Source organism: Leishmania major, chromosome 34 (assembly GCF_000002725.2).
Source record: "Leishmania major strain Friedlin complete genome, chromosome 34".
Taxonomy (NCBI): Eukaryota; Euglenozoa; class Kinetoplastea; order Trypanosomatida; family Trypanosomatidae; genus Leishmania; species Leishmania major.
In genome coordinates this window covers 1,742,537-1,756,124 of record NC_007286.2, presented here as the reverse complement: position 1 = coordinate 1,756,124, position 13,588 = coordinate 1,742,537, and the positions used below count along the sequence as shown (strand labels likewise).

General features: G+C 62.1%; 3 protein-coding genes across 3 annotated transcripts; all 3 read right to left on the bottom strand.

Moving 5' to 3' along the window:
* Positions 1-318: 318 nt before the first annotated feature.
* LMJF_34_4130 (conserved hypothetical protein) lies at positions 319-2,766 on the bottom strand (the record flags this gene model as incomplete). The annotated part of the gene is made up of 1 exon (XM_001686468.1): positions 319-2,766. One exon carries the CDS (start codon positions 2,764-2,766, stop codon positions 319-321), a length of 2,448 nt encoding a protein of 815 aa, XP_001686520.1.
* A 1,007-nt stretch (positions 2,767-3,773) lies between these two features.
* On the bottom strand, positions 3,774-4,598 carry LMJF_34_4120 (conserved hypothetical protein; the record flags this gene model as incomplete). Its single annotated transcript, XM_001686467.1, has 1 exon — positions 3,774-4,598. One exon carries the CDS (start codon positions 4,596-4,598, stop codon positions 3,774-3,776), a length of 825 nt encoding a protein of 274 aa, XP_001686519.1.
* A 954-nt stretch (positions 4,599-5,552) lies between these two features.
* Positions 5,553-13,349, bottom strand: LMJF_34_4110 (conserved hypothetical protein; the record flags this gene model as incomplete). Its single annotated transcript, XM_001686466.1, has 1 exon — positions 5,553-13,349. The coding sequence occupies one exon, from the start codon at positions 13,347-13,349 to the stop codon at positions 5,553-5,555; it is 7,797 nt and encodes a 2,598-aa protein (XP_001686518.1).
* Positions 13,350-13,588: the final 239 nt, after the last annotated feature.

Sequence of the window (13,588 nt, the reverse complement as noted above, 5' to 3'; positions counted from 1 at the left end):
TCCATTTTCTTTGGTCAACCGTTTTCGGCGCGTGTGTGTGTGTGTGTGGGCGGGCGGGAGAGGGGGGAGGGAGGGAGGGGCGGTTGCAGCCGCAATACAGAGGGAGTTGAAAGCAAAAATAAGCGAACCAGTAAACGACACACCGAGACACCATCCGACGACTGACAGAAGAACGCGGGCGTGAACGACTGCGGCACGAGCACAAGCGTTGCACACGCCACGGCACAGAAAAAAAAAGCGAAACAACGACTCTCTATTTCTTGTGCCCGCCCCAACACCACTCCCGTGCGTAGCCGTGCGCCGATCTCGAGAACGCGTCTACTGCCACGCCGAGTTGAGGGCCTTGCGATTAACAAAGTAGCGCGCCATCACGGACAGTGCAGCGAAGCCGCACACGAGTGTGATAAGCAGGGGCTTGTTGAAGTCGCTATTGAGTAGATCGAACGGCTTGCCGGACGACGAGCGCACGTAGAAGAGGTCGAGGCCCGACACCAACACGTGACAAGAGCTCTCTAGCAGTGTCGGCTCCGTCGTGATCTTGCGCGGAAAGGCGACGCGGTACTTGTGCGACGCGAACATGAAGCTGGGGAACACAAGGTGCGACATTTGGCGGCCTTTCACTCCTGGCAGGGGCATCTGGTTACCGGCAAGTAGGTGCCGCAGCTCCACCACCGCCACACGCCCCGTCGCGTACGCCAGCACAAGGCTTTTTCGGGCGATGGCGTTGTAGGAGGTGGTGACGCCCATGTCAGCGAGCGGGCCGCCGAAGGAGCCGAGAGTCGACACCACCACGATCGGCGGGCGCGTCGCACGGGAGCTGAACTCCCGCTTCGTGTTGACAAAGAAGGAGGCGATTATCTGCGGAATCGTGGCGCCGGCTGTCTTGGACACCACCGGGCTGTTTTCATCCTCAAACAGCTCCCACACGCCAAAGCAGTAGCGCATTTTCTTGGCGTCAAGATAGTAGTAGACAATGGCATGCTCCACAATAACCATCTTCACGTCCCCCTCTACATTTGCATGACGTGTCATCGCCAAGACGCTGCCCGTCACCACATCGATCGCGGTGACCACAAGCGACGGCAGCTCCTCCTCGGACGGCTCATAATGCGCGACGGCGATGACGTTGCGCATCGGGTAGGTGCGGCGCACCTCCTCAGCCATCTCCTTGCCGGAGATGTTCGGGTACACGCGCAAGGCGTTCACAACATCTGTCCGGCGCGGCTCACTGCCGGCGGCGTGCGCCACAATGGCCGAGGGCATCTGCACCACCCACGTAGGACGCGCACCCGCCGCCGCGCTGACGCTGTATCCCTCAATTGTGCCAGACTCGGCGTGGCTCACGTATGTGTAGAAGACGCCGTGTAAAAGCGAGCCCGTGACGGAGAGGTCTGCCGCCACCTCCAGCTCGGGGGTCGAAAGGACGGCGTTCTCGCAGGTCGTCACATTAGTGACCTTGCGCTCCGCCAGGTCAATCAAGATGTGGCCGCTCGTCGTGCCGGACTCCGCGTACACCACGGCGATGCGGCCGTCGTCCCGCACGGCCAATCGACGCACCTGCACCTTCGCCATCGATGGGGCCTTCATGGCTGCCACCAGCTCCTGCGAAAAGTCCTTAATGTAGTTCACCTGCGCACCCATGCCCAAGATGGGAATCGAGTAGAGCGTGCCAACGCGGGAGACGAGCAACATGTTCTTGTTGAAGTGGAAGTGGTCCAGCGCCTCCATCGGCTCCACAATCGCGGCGGCAGCCACGTTCGCGAGCGCCTCAAAACGGCGCCACACGAGGCCCTCCGCCGCGCTCACGAGAAGCAGGTTGTGGGCGCTAGTCTTGATGAGCACGATCATGTCGCCGTCGTCCTTCTCGAATGCCAGGAGAGGGTAGGCGGTGATGCTGCTGCAGAGGTTAGGGATCGTCACGACCGAGTTCGGGAACGTGATGCGCAGCGTCTCCACCTGCGTCTCCACGCGGACGACGCCAGTGGACTCGCCGGTGTGCGCGTTCCTCACGACGGTGATGCCACAGTCAGAGCACACCATCTCACTTGCGGCGTCGTTGGTGGGAAAAGAGCGGACGGTGGCCGCGTCGCGGGTGGTGAAGTGACCGTCGGCGGCGATGCTCGTGGCAATACCGGCCACGCTACGCTTTTTGGAGAGGTCGCCAAGGTGGAGCACGTCGGCAGAGTCGCCTCCGTGGTTCACGAGGAGCACGGAGTCGGCGACATACATCTTGGACACCTCACCAGGCGCGCTCGCGTACGCGGCGACCGGGATGGATTGCTCTTCTGAGGCCGTCAAAAACTCGAAGCGCTTCAGCGTGGTACCGTCGTAGGTGACCACAACAGCCTTCCCGCCGACCACCGAGCACGCAGCCGCCTGTAGAGTCGTGGTTACAGTCTGAAGTGCGTACGTCACCTCGATGGATCCCGTTGTAGGGCTCATCAAGGTAGCCACACCGGCATTGTTCACTGTGAGCACCGCCTGCGGTCCAGCAGCGACGCACAACGGCGTCGCAGAGGAAATTTGACGCCACGTCAGGTTCACGCCACCATAGGCGCCGACGGCGATCGCCGCAACGGCGCCGTCATCGGAAGCAACGTAAAGCAGTTCTGGATTTGTCGCCACCTGCGCGGCACTATCCTGCACGTTGCCGACGAGATGCATTATCCAGTCACGCAGACCTTGCTCATCCTCGTGGATAGCGGCCGCTGGCAGGCATGTCAGCAGCACCGCCGCTACGCAGACAAGTGCCACAGCGCGAAGCATTTCTGCTGGGGTGTGTGTTGAGAGAGACAGGAGTGCGTGGAGGTGGGTTGCTTTGGAGAAGAGCTCGAACACGACGCGATTCGAGATGAACGCTGCACCGTCTGTGTCACTTTCCCGTGCGAGTGAGCCTTACTTGCGTCGTCTTCGCGTTTGCCGAACAGACCCGCCACACGTGCAGACGGAGAGCTGCGGAACCGCCACACCGCCACAACCTTGACGAGAGCGACAGACGTATTGGCAATCACCTACTTCCTTTGCTGGCTGCGTGCGTGTGCGTCACCTGAACTCGCCGACTGGTCGCTTTTCCTCCGTTTTCTGGGCGCCGTTTGACGGGCGTGCGTGTGCGCGCGAGTGTACGTCAGAGAAGACACGTCTACTACGTGGTGGAAGCACTCACGCGTGTGCGTGTAAAACCAACCAACCAAACAAACAAACATAAACGACAAGAAAAGCGCGTGCGAAGTCGGCGGATGATGAGGCGGGTGGTGGAAGACGAGGATGACCCGCTGGCGGATCGGCAAAGGCATCAAAGCCAACGACGCAGGAGAGACGAAAGACGACAACGGGCCGCTGCTGCTGCTGGACCTATCATCAGGCCACCATCGCGTGCTCGTCTGTCCGTGTCGTTTCGTATTGTTTTCGTTCGGTTTTTGGACGTTACTTTAGCAACACATACACCACTGAAAGTACACGGCGACGGCAGAATGACACAAGAGACGCACAGGGTCGTCACCACAACCACCCTAGCCGGAGTTCAGCTCCAACACGTACCCGCCCCTCCAGAGACACATGCGACCTCGTAGGCTCTCTGTCTCTCTCTCTCTCTGCATATGCCTGTGGCTCGCACCACCGCAACGCCCACCGCCTAAGAACGAACACTCCAACGGCATACGCATCCACGATTTTGCCTGCTGGTCAAAAGGTACGCGTTGCATACATTCTCTTTCTCTCGCGCGCGCACGTGCATACGAGCGCACCGTCTCTCTTGCATCACCGCACACGGTACTTCATTGCTCCATATTCGCCTCCTTGATCTCGCCAAGCATGCCGCACGACTGAAGAAACAGCGGAACAAGACGCAGTTTTGGAGACGTCAGCGGCTCCCCCTGCGTGTCGAGCTTGACAAACTGCACTGCAGGGAAGCGTGCGCGCACTCGGGCCTCCTCTTCCGGAGAGATGGCGCCATCCTTGCCGCAGATGTACACGACCGTGGGTTTCGCGAACGTGCTGCCCGCCGGTGCACTAAGCACAAACGGCTCGGTGTACTGAAGCAGTTCATTACTGAATCGGAACCGGGCCAGGCCACGTCGCACCTCCACGGCGGCGAGAAGGGCAGCCCGCTCGGCCGGATCGGGCACTCGATCCAGCAGGTAGCTATTCAGCTCTGCAAGCCCCGTGGCTTTGGCTGGCGCGCGTCGCAAAAGCTCACCAACCGGGTAAGAGGACGGCAGGCACCGCTGCAGCTGCGCTATATCGCTCACGACGAGGGTGAGGGAGGAGAAGGCGTCGGGCGCATGCAGGGCGGCACAGGAGGCGACGAGAGAACCAAAACCAAGCCCAAGCAGCCCTGCTTCCGAGCAGAGAATGTCTTCCTGCATCTTAATGATGTCCGCAGCGCAGGCGAGCAGGTAGGCGGAAGCGGATGTCATCGGGGCCGCCTCAGAGAAGTTGTGACCGCGGAGGTCGGCGCAGTACACCTCTAGTGGCTCTGTCGGTGTTAGCCGCGACAGCGGGAGATCTGCGACGGACTCGTTTAGCAATTGCTGCACCGATGCGCAGCTGCCGAGGTAATCGTGAACGGCAATGACCTTTGAAGGTGGGCGCGTGTCCATGTGCCAGCGAAACGAGGCCAGCGCATACGAAACAGCAGCAGGGGACTCAGCTATCTTTGCTGATGTCCGTGCTGCCACCGACTTGCCAAAAAAAGTGCTGAGAAACCTGCTCATGTCGTCTCTTGTGTACGCAAATGTGCACGTAGCCGTGCCGACGGCTTCGAATCAGCAGTGTGACCGTCTCCTGCTGCTGTGTGAGGCAACGTGGAAAGCAGAGATACAGAGAGAGAGAGCACATGAGAAGTGCAGGTGGTGGAGGTGGCGGCGAAAGACAGTCCGCACAGGGCGCACTTCGAGAGGTGCGATGAAGCCTGCATTTTCTCCACGACAGCACAGAAATTTGTAGCGCAGCAAGCTGCCGCAATGACCATGTTCGTGAGCACAAGGACGGGATGCATGCAATGACCTCCGCCAGTATTCCTTTAGACCTCAGTGATGGGGCACCAGCAACCCGTCATCGGGCAGAGCTTAAGCTGCTACGGCAGCCCCTTGACGCGCCTTTGCCTCTACCACGATTTCTATCTCATTGCACCATTCCAGGACGGCGCCACCGCTTCCTCCCCGCCCGCGGTGCAGCGGCAACACAAAGGGCGCGCAGCCAAAGAACAGAGAGAGAGGGGCCTAACACATGCCCCCCCCCACCACCACCACCACCCTGCAAGAGAACAATAAAAGCCACAAGAGAAGAAAACGAGGAGGGAATGCGTGGGTGCCAGCGCGTCGCCTCGTAGAACATATCGTGCGAGAATCGCGTCCGCTCGTTTACATGAGTGATGGCGGCACGCAATGCGAGCGCACGCATGCGTTCGCATGCACAGAACACACGAACACACACAAGAAAAGATACAAGGGGAAAGGTGAAAGAAGGAGGGGAAGGGAAAAGGGTGAGGTAAGAGCCGTCCTTGCACCGCCGTGCGTAACCTCTCCAAGCGGCGCCCCGTTGGTCCGCATCGCCTACGCCTTTGCCTTAGAGGGCACACTGCCGACAACGCCGTATAGCGTCACAAACGGCGTCTTGGTGTCTCTCGACTTCCCTCGCAGCTGCTCCACCAGTGCTTTTCCAGAGGAAGCCGAGGAGAGGCAGCGGCGAGCCAGCGCGTCCGTCACGCATGGGCTGCATGGCAGTGCGTTGGCGGCCACAAACTTGGCCCCTCGCAAGAGGAAGAGCGTCTGCGTCATCCATCGTGGATGTGACGACGGGCTGTCGGCCTTGCCTATCCGTGTCGCCGAGGCCAACAAGCGAAACTGCTCCTCACGCTTCTGCGAGCTCGCGTTGAAGGCGCCATCGGCGAGCACAACACTGTGCAGTTGCGTAAAGTTGAGGGAGGTAAAGTGGGACCACGGCAGAGCATCCGTCAAACTCCCGCACATGCTCACAATGAGGACGCCAGGAGCGGTGTTCCGAAGCATCCACGTCAGGTACGCGGCATCTGGCGGCACCCTAGCCGAGCTGCACGTCAGGAGACACTGCGGGGACACCTTCGACTTGCAGTGGTCTGTGCCACAGATGGCGGGGACCGACTCGCGATAATCACCAAACAGGTCGATGAGACACACGAGAGGCCCCGCAGAGGAGCCTTTCGTGGAGTTAGGCTCAGCCGGCTTCGGCGGGTGTTGCAAGGCCCGCTTGCCACACCGCTGAAGCTCGCCGGTCCTTGACACCACCGCCGCAGCGCCCAACTCGCGCAGCACGACAGAGCAGCAACGCAGCACGCACGTTTGCTCCCATGGAAAGGGCTGCAGCTCAGGCGCGAGGCACAGGTAAAGTGGCGTCTTCTCACAGTACTGCTGGAAGGATGGCTGAAACTCCCCAAACAGCTCCAGCGCCACGGCGTTCAACTCCTTCAGCATGCTCGAGAGGTCCTCTGCCGTTACGCGCTCCTCAGCACCGTCGATCCGCACATCCTCGGCACTGCCCAGCTGCTCCTGCTTTTGAGTCTCGGTTCTCTGCAGCGTGGCGGCAAGTGTGGCCCACGTTTGCTGAGGCACATGTCTGCGGCGCCCCTCCACAGCGCCGTCGGGGTGACGCAGCGTGACGATGCAGAAGCCTGTCCGGCAGTTGCCCATGGCGACCGACAGCACTGCGCTATCGATGGCATACGGCGACACCTCCGTTGCATGACCTCCTTTCCCAGGCGCCGTCAACGGGACCGCTGACACCTCTTCCTCCGGCTCCACGCACAGCAGACTGCAGCTGCGCAGGCCGCGTTCCATGGGCGTTGCCGTCACGACCTGGTCGGCCAGCTGCGTGTACGACGTGCAGTTTGTGAAGAGCGGCTGTACCGCCAGCATCTGCCGCCACAACCGTCCCTCGGCACCGTCCGTCATCTCGTGCACGCAGCTACGCCAGAGAAGCCCCACCAGCTGGTTCGCCTGCGTTTGCTCCGCCGCAGCGGCGGCGATGTGCGGCCGCTCCAAAAGAACCGCAAGATGGCTAAGCGCTTCGCTCAGGTCAGCGGCGACGTCGAGGTGCCCGTGATGGACCGCCATCTGCACACCGAGAGAGATGCGCTGCAGAAGTGCTTCCTCCTCCTCGGTAAGCTGGCGCACCGGCGCAGATGTGCTAGGCTCGCTGACTTTGCGCTGCTTCCCTGCGGGCATACCCTTGCGCATACGGCTGCCGGGCTTCTCGATGCGTGCTGGGATCAGCTGCGCGCGAGTCCACGCCGCTGTGAGCAGCGCGTGCCTCTGCGCGTGTAGCTCTTCGCCGACAAGGTCATCGCGCTGCTCCAGCTGATTCTCGACGCGCTGAAGCACCTCTACCTGCGCCACAGCCGCCACGATCGCCGCTGCCAGACGGGTGTGCGGCCACTGGCGGCAATGCACTGCTGCCTTTTGCAGCAGAGCGGGCACCACAGACACATCCGTCAGGGACTGAGCACGTGCATCAGTCACCCTGTAGTGTTGCAGCGCTTGCTGGAGCTCGTCTGTTTCACGCGCGACGCCTCTTTGCCAGCGCGCACCGACCATGACCGCCTGCTCTACCGCATGGGGTGCTCTGTCGACTGTGGCGGCGCACGACGACGACGCCGCGCCGCGGATGAACCGTAACACCTCCCTCTCGCAGTGGGCTGGGGCACTCGATGTTGGCAGCTGCAGATCCTCCATGGACAGACGTCGAAAGGCGACGAGGAGGCATGATGCAAGTTCGCTCGCCTCGAGGCGGTCAATGGCAGTCCAATAGATGAGGGCGCCTTGCCAGAAGAACATGCTCGTGGCTGTGGCGGCGTCGACCTCGGCTTGAGCGGGCGAGCCCACTCCGACTTTGCAAGATGCCCGCGCATTCTGCAGGCGAAGCAACAGTTCGTCTAGCACTCTGATCTCTTCCAGCAGCACCAACAATCGCGTCCGTACGTCATCTACATTAGCACTGTGCTGTGCCAACCACTGGGGCGTCACACGGTCCCGCACATGCCACTTGGCATGTGTAGTGTAGAGACAACTGTGCAGCGTAGTGGGGGGCTCCGCGACAAGGAGAAGTTCCCGCAGCAGCTCCTCCGTGTTGGCCCGACGTTGCGTGATGGAGGAGCAGGCAGCCGGGTACGATAGCGCATCGGCGACTGGAAGTTGTGGCGTTACAGTGGTGACGAGGCGACTGATCCACAACTCTAGAGCGGCCTCGACATCCGCTCGCAGGCATGCGCTATGGGTGGTGTCAACCTGCATTGCGCTGGCCGAGGCCGCTGCGCGCCACTGGTGCAGCTGCTGGCGCACCGTGCCAGCCCACTCAACAGCCTCGGCGGTGGACTGGGAATCCATCAGCACAGCAAGTCGATCGCTGCATAGCTCTGCCCAGAGACGGACCGAGATGACGGTCGGGGTGGGGGAAGGCGTGGCGGCGCCGATCAACTGAAACGCTTGCTGGAGGGTGCGCAGAGCATCTCCGTAGCGCAAGCAGATTGCCTCGTGACGAGCGCGGGCGCGGAGAGCCCGTGCTCGGGTGGCCGCCGTGTTCCAGCTTGCGCACTCCAGCCCGCGACAGAGCACATCCTCGGCCAGGGTGGCGGCCTGTTCTGTTTCGCCGAGTTGAATGAGAACCTCACACTCGCCGACCACCATCGCCGCCTCCCATGACGGCGACACGCAGTTGGCTTCGACGTCCCGCTTCACTGCCTCCTCGACAAGGGACCTGGCTTCGGCCAGTCGGGTGAGCGCTGCCACGTATGGGCCATCACTGAGGCCGCTCGAAGCGGCTGCCGCGCACATTTTCAAGTTGCATAGACGCTGAACGAGCCCGCAGCGCGAGTCGCCCCTGGCGTCGCCGAAGGCGAGCGCGGCAGAAAACCGCACCCACGAGTACACCATAAACGCGTGCGGCTCATCGCCGGTGCGTGCAAGGTAGTCGCCGAGATCCAGCAAGCATTGCCATAGCCCTTCTGTGTTCAACTTGAACTCTTCGTCCGGCACACAGCGGCGCAGCCGTTGCGCGGCCGCCGACGGCTCCGCGTAATTGTAGTAAAGGGAGTTGTCCGTCGGCAGCTTCAGCACCACTGTGTCTTCGTCCGCGGCGTCCTCGCACAGCCATTTTGCGCTGAGATGCCACAGACACGAGACGTAGTCAAGCATGACCTTGGCGCAGTCGCGGTGTGATGCAGGGGTTGTGGGGTACTTCGCTGCCTTGACAGATGACGCCCCGACTTCGACAACATCGTGAGTCGGCGTCGTCCTGAAGAGCAGTGAGACGATGCGCAGCCCCAGAAATGCGTGCTGGAAGGTGACCCCTGTGACTTTTGTGAAGTGCGCCTTCACGGGTGCCTTCAGCGGCGCGGCCTGTCGCTCTCCGCCCGCTGCTTCGGCCGCCTCGCCCGCAACGTCGCCGTTGTGCAGGCAGTGCCGCTGTGCCCGCGAGCGCAGGAACGTGGCAGTGAGTGACGCGTCGGCCAGGGTGGCGTGCCACCGATCCGTCTCTTCGGGACTTTGCAGAAGTGGCGCCGTCGCAGGGAGCCCTTCGAGTGTGCGCAGGGCCTCCTGCAGGTGGCGAACCACCTGTGCCAGCGGAGTCGAGTCTCCCCTCCGCAAGGTTGCTGCATACGCACTCTCGAATAGGCACTGCGCTGTGGCAAGGGGCCCGCCTTGCGAGGCGGCCAGCGCCAGCGCAAACGCCTCTGCTTCGCCAGTGGTGTCTTTACTCGCCAGGGCCACGATCATCCATCCGCGCGCCTGCAGCTCCGCCTCCATGTTTTTGGACCGCTGCAGAAAGTCGTCGACGGACGGAGTGCGGTAGCACACCTCGGTCACTTCCCGATCCTTGAGGGACTTTTGGTAGCGCAGGGGTAGTAGCTCGCGCAGGTGGCGCAGCAGCGTCACTAACTGGCGGGCATCGTCCTCCTGCTCACTCGACAACGACACGTGCACGAGGACGCAACTGAGCCGATACACGACCTCCGTGAAGGAGTCGCTCCAGCTGCGCTTGGGGAGCTGCGCCAGTAGCGCTTTCGACAGCAACATCCGCAAACTCGGCAGCACAAATGTCGCCGTCCCCAGCGAAATGCGAGTGGTCCGGAGAAAGGTGTAGTAGAGCGTGTAGGCGTTCGTGATGTGCTCCACCTTGGACGCGGCTGGGCCCTGCGCCGCTGCGATGGCCGCGTTCACGCAGTTGGTCAACAGAAGCTGCACGGCGCGGTTTCGAGCCACGCTAACGAGGCCGTGCAGGTGCTGGACCCCTACCTGTGCCTTGATGGAGAGCAGCTCCGCATACGCTTCCCAGTCCTCCGCGTCCGGCTTTGGGAACGTCGGCTGCCCGTCGAGCTGCGCGAGTGCCAGCTCCATGGACGCCTTTTTGTGGCTGCCGCTGTCCGTCGTCTTACTGGGCCCCGTCGAAGCACCGCCGCCGGGGGAGAACGGCGACGGCATCTCGAACAAGGAGCCCCAGCCCAGTCGATTGCTGGCGTAGAGTCGATCAGCCACCTCGCAACACTCCAGTGCCACTTCCTCCTGCCCCAGCTGCATCGCCACAGCGGCGACCCATGCACAGAGACGGACACACGGGTCCTTGCGCAGCAGCGGGCGGGCTTCGTTGATGAGAAGCGCCACCTTCTCAGACATCGCCGACGGTCCAGCAAGTACGCCGAGAAGGATGAACAGCTGCTCCTGTGGGTGCGGCGAGTACCTCGGCTTGTCACCGACAAGCCGCGCCAGCGCAGAGGACAGCATAGCAAGGAACCACTTCTGCTTCACGCCGGGGATGATTTGCAGAGCCTCGAGGCACATGGCATGCGCGCGACGAAGCTGCGCGTTTGAGGGCTCGCAGTTCGCGCACGTGCGGAGGCGCCGCACATGCGCGGCAAAGCCGTCCCTGCCCATCTGCTTCGCCAGCGGAGACGTGCCTGTCCCTGCCGGAGGGTTTGAGGCCTCGAGGTACTCGGCCACGAGCCCGAGCACAGACGACGTCGTGAGGTCGGACAGCAGTTCCACATCCTGAACCTGATCATGCTCATAAAGAGCGGTGTAGAGCTTCTGTAAATCGAGCAGTTCGACGAGGTGGGCGCGGTATTCACCACGTTCGTAGGAGAGCTTCTTCCAGTTTAGGAACGCCACACACGCGTTTGCAGCAATCCAGCCCCCGCTGCCGCTACGCCGGCTCTCCACCTCCGCTCCGCGTTGCGCTGCCTCGATCAGGAGAGCCGCCAACCGGTTCTCACTCTCCTCGGTAGCAGCAGTCCTGGGGTCTGCTACGCTGACCGACCGCACGTCCTTCTGCGCCCCATGCGGCTCCGCCTCCTCTAGCTGCCGCGCCAGTATCGTGGCGGCGTGCAGGGAGGCGGCGGCTCGTGCTTCCTCGATGTCTGCGTCGCCGGCGCCCAGCAGAGGGCAAGGGAGGCCCCGCAGCGCCTCGGCCACCGCCATCGCCACAGCGTACAAGGAGGCACTCAGGTCCTGCATGCAAAGCTCCAAGAGCTCTCGGTACAGCTGGACCGTCGAGCGACAAGTGGAAAGGGCGCCGCGGCCGGGCGCGGCCTTCTGCGGCTCGCTTGCTTCTGCCACAGTTGCCTGGGCATCACTCTCTTGCATAATCGACGGCAAGTGCCGAAAGGCAGTCTTAATCACCGGAATGCGCTTCAGTGGGTTGGCGATACTCCGGCATTCCTCAATGGCGAATAGGCAGCGGTCCTGCTGCGACGTCAGGCTGCTCTCAGGCTCCTCTCGGATCGCCATCTGATGCTGGAGCCATTGAAGCCGGAACAAGCACGCGGGTACCGCTCCGTCGAACCCTCCGCGCTGGCACTCCCGCTGAAGAATCGGTAGCAGCTGATGCAGCAGACTGCGATTATCCTCCTCGAAGGCGGTGTGGCACTGCTGCGTCGCCACCTGGAAAAACAGCTTCCTCAGCGCAGGCATGAAGGCCTGACTCACGTCCGCGACTGCCGCCAGCGCCGGCTGTACATCGCCCATCGTGCTGTTCTGCAGAAAAGGAAGTACCAGGTTCCACAGGAGAGATGCCCCGGTGCGCAATGTGTGCTGCCGCTCGCTCTCGTCATGGATAGTGTTCGTGTTCTTAAGTACATCGACCAGCTCGCTGGCAAGGGTGCGGAGTTCAGCTCTGTGCGCCGCGGAGATGGAGGAGGCGTCGGCGCACTTGCCAAGGCCGCGGAGCCCGTGGCGGTGCGACTCTCGCACGACAAGCGCGAAGGCCGCGAAGCTGCGCACGCGATGATTCGAGCTGCCGCGTTTTTGCTTGAGCTCCTCCACCTGCTCGGGGGACAGGGTTCCGTGCAGGCTGATGCACAGGAGCAGGTCGCTCTTCACCTCATCGATGACATCGGACTCCGTCACAGCAAAGGTGTCGACGAGGCGTATCGCAGGAGGCAACTTGACCGCCGCCTGCTTCTTCCTTCCCCGCGGTGCCGATGCGACGGTCTCTGGTGACTGCTGCGCCACGTCGGCGACGTCACTGATGGTATGGTACGCGCTGTGCAAGTCTTCCTTGCACGCCTCCATCTCCAGACACCCTCCCAGCACGAGATACGTAAGAAGAATGGCGAAGTGCACGGGGCGGTTCCGGTAGCTTGGCAGCAAGTCGGCGCGCGTCTTCGCGGAGACATTTGCCTTTTCCTTGACGAAGATGACGGCAGCGGCAAGGCGCAGCACCTGCACAAAGAGGCGCTGGTTGCCCATGAGCGCGGCCACCTCAAGCGCGGCCGAGAAGCGAGCCAGCGCGTCGTTGTGCCGCTCTGCGGCTCGAAAACACAACGCGGCCCGCACCAGCCACTGCACCAGCGTGTACCCGCCACCGATGTGGAGTTGCTGATGGAGGGTGGCGAGGAAGGCGACGGCGTCACACACCTCCGCCTCGTGGCCTGCGGAAAGGAGAGGACTGACGATGAGCCACAGCGTGCGAATGCCCGTGAGAACAGCGTCGAGGCTGTCAGGCCACACCTCGACCGCCTCCGCCAACGCCTGTAGCGCGCTCGCCGTGCCAACCACATACTCCTGCACTTTTTCGTCCTCGCTCAAAGAGGTATTCTCGTCTACGTGGTGAAGCGACACGAGCACCTCGCAGAAGGCGCGGCGCACTGCAAGCAGTCGCGTTTCCTGGGCGGCGCCGAGCCCTTTTAGCAGCTCCGCAGCAGCTGACCACTGCTTGAGCTCGACCGCAACTTCAGCGCACAACACGTGCAGTTCCGCAGAGAACCTGTTGCTTGTCATCTCCGCGTCTCGCACTTCGCACACAATGTCGTGCAGCATATCTGGACGGCGGTACATCCGCGCCGTGGACAGCAGCTGCTTCACATGGCTTGTGTTGCACGCCATCGCTCTAGTGGCCAGGAAGATCACGTTTTTAGTGCGCGGCGGCTGCAGTGTTACGGGGGACGGCAATGAGTGACTGGAAGGAGAAGAGGCAATATGCCAAACCAGTCTGGAAACTGAGGGGTGAAGGAGGGATGGAAGGAGAGATGCGGTGATGGCGGCAGCATCCGATTCGGTGGACAGGGGGGGGAAGAGAGGCAGTGGGCGGCCCTTCGAGGGGAAGCAAACACCGCCAGCGCACG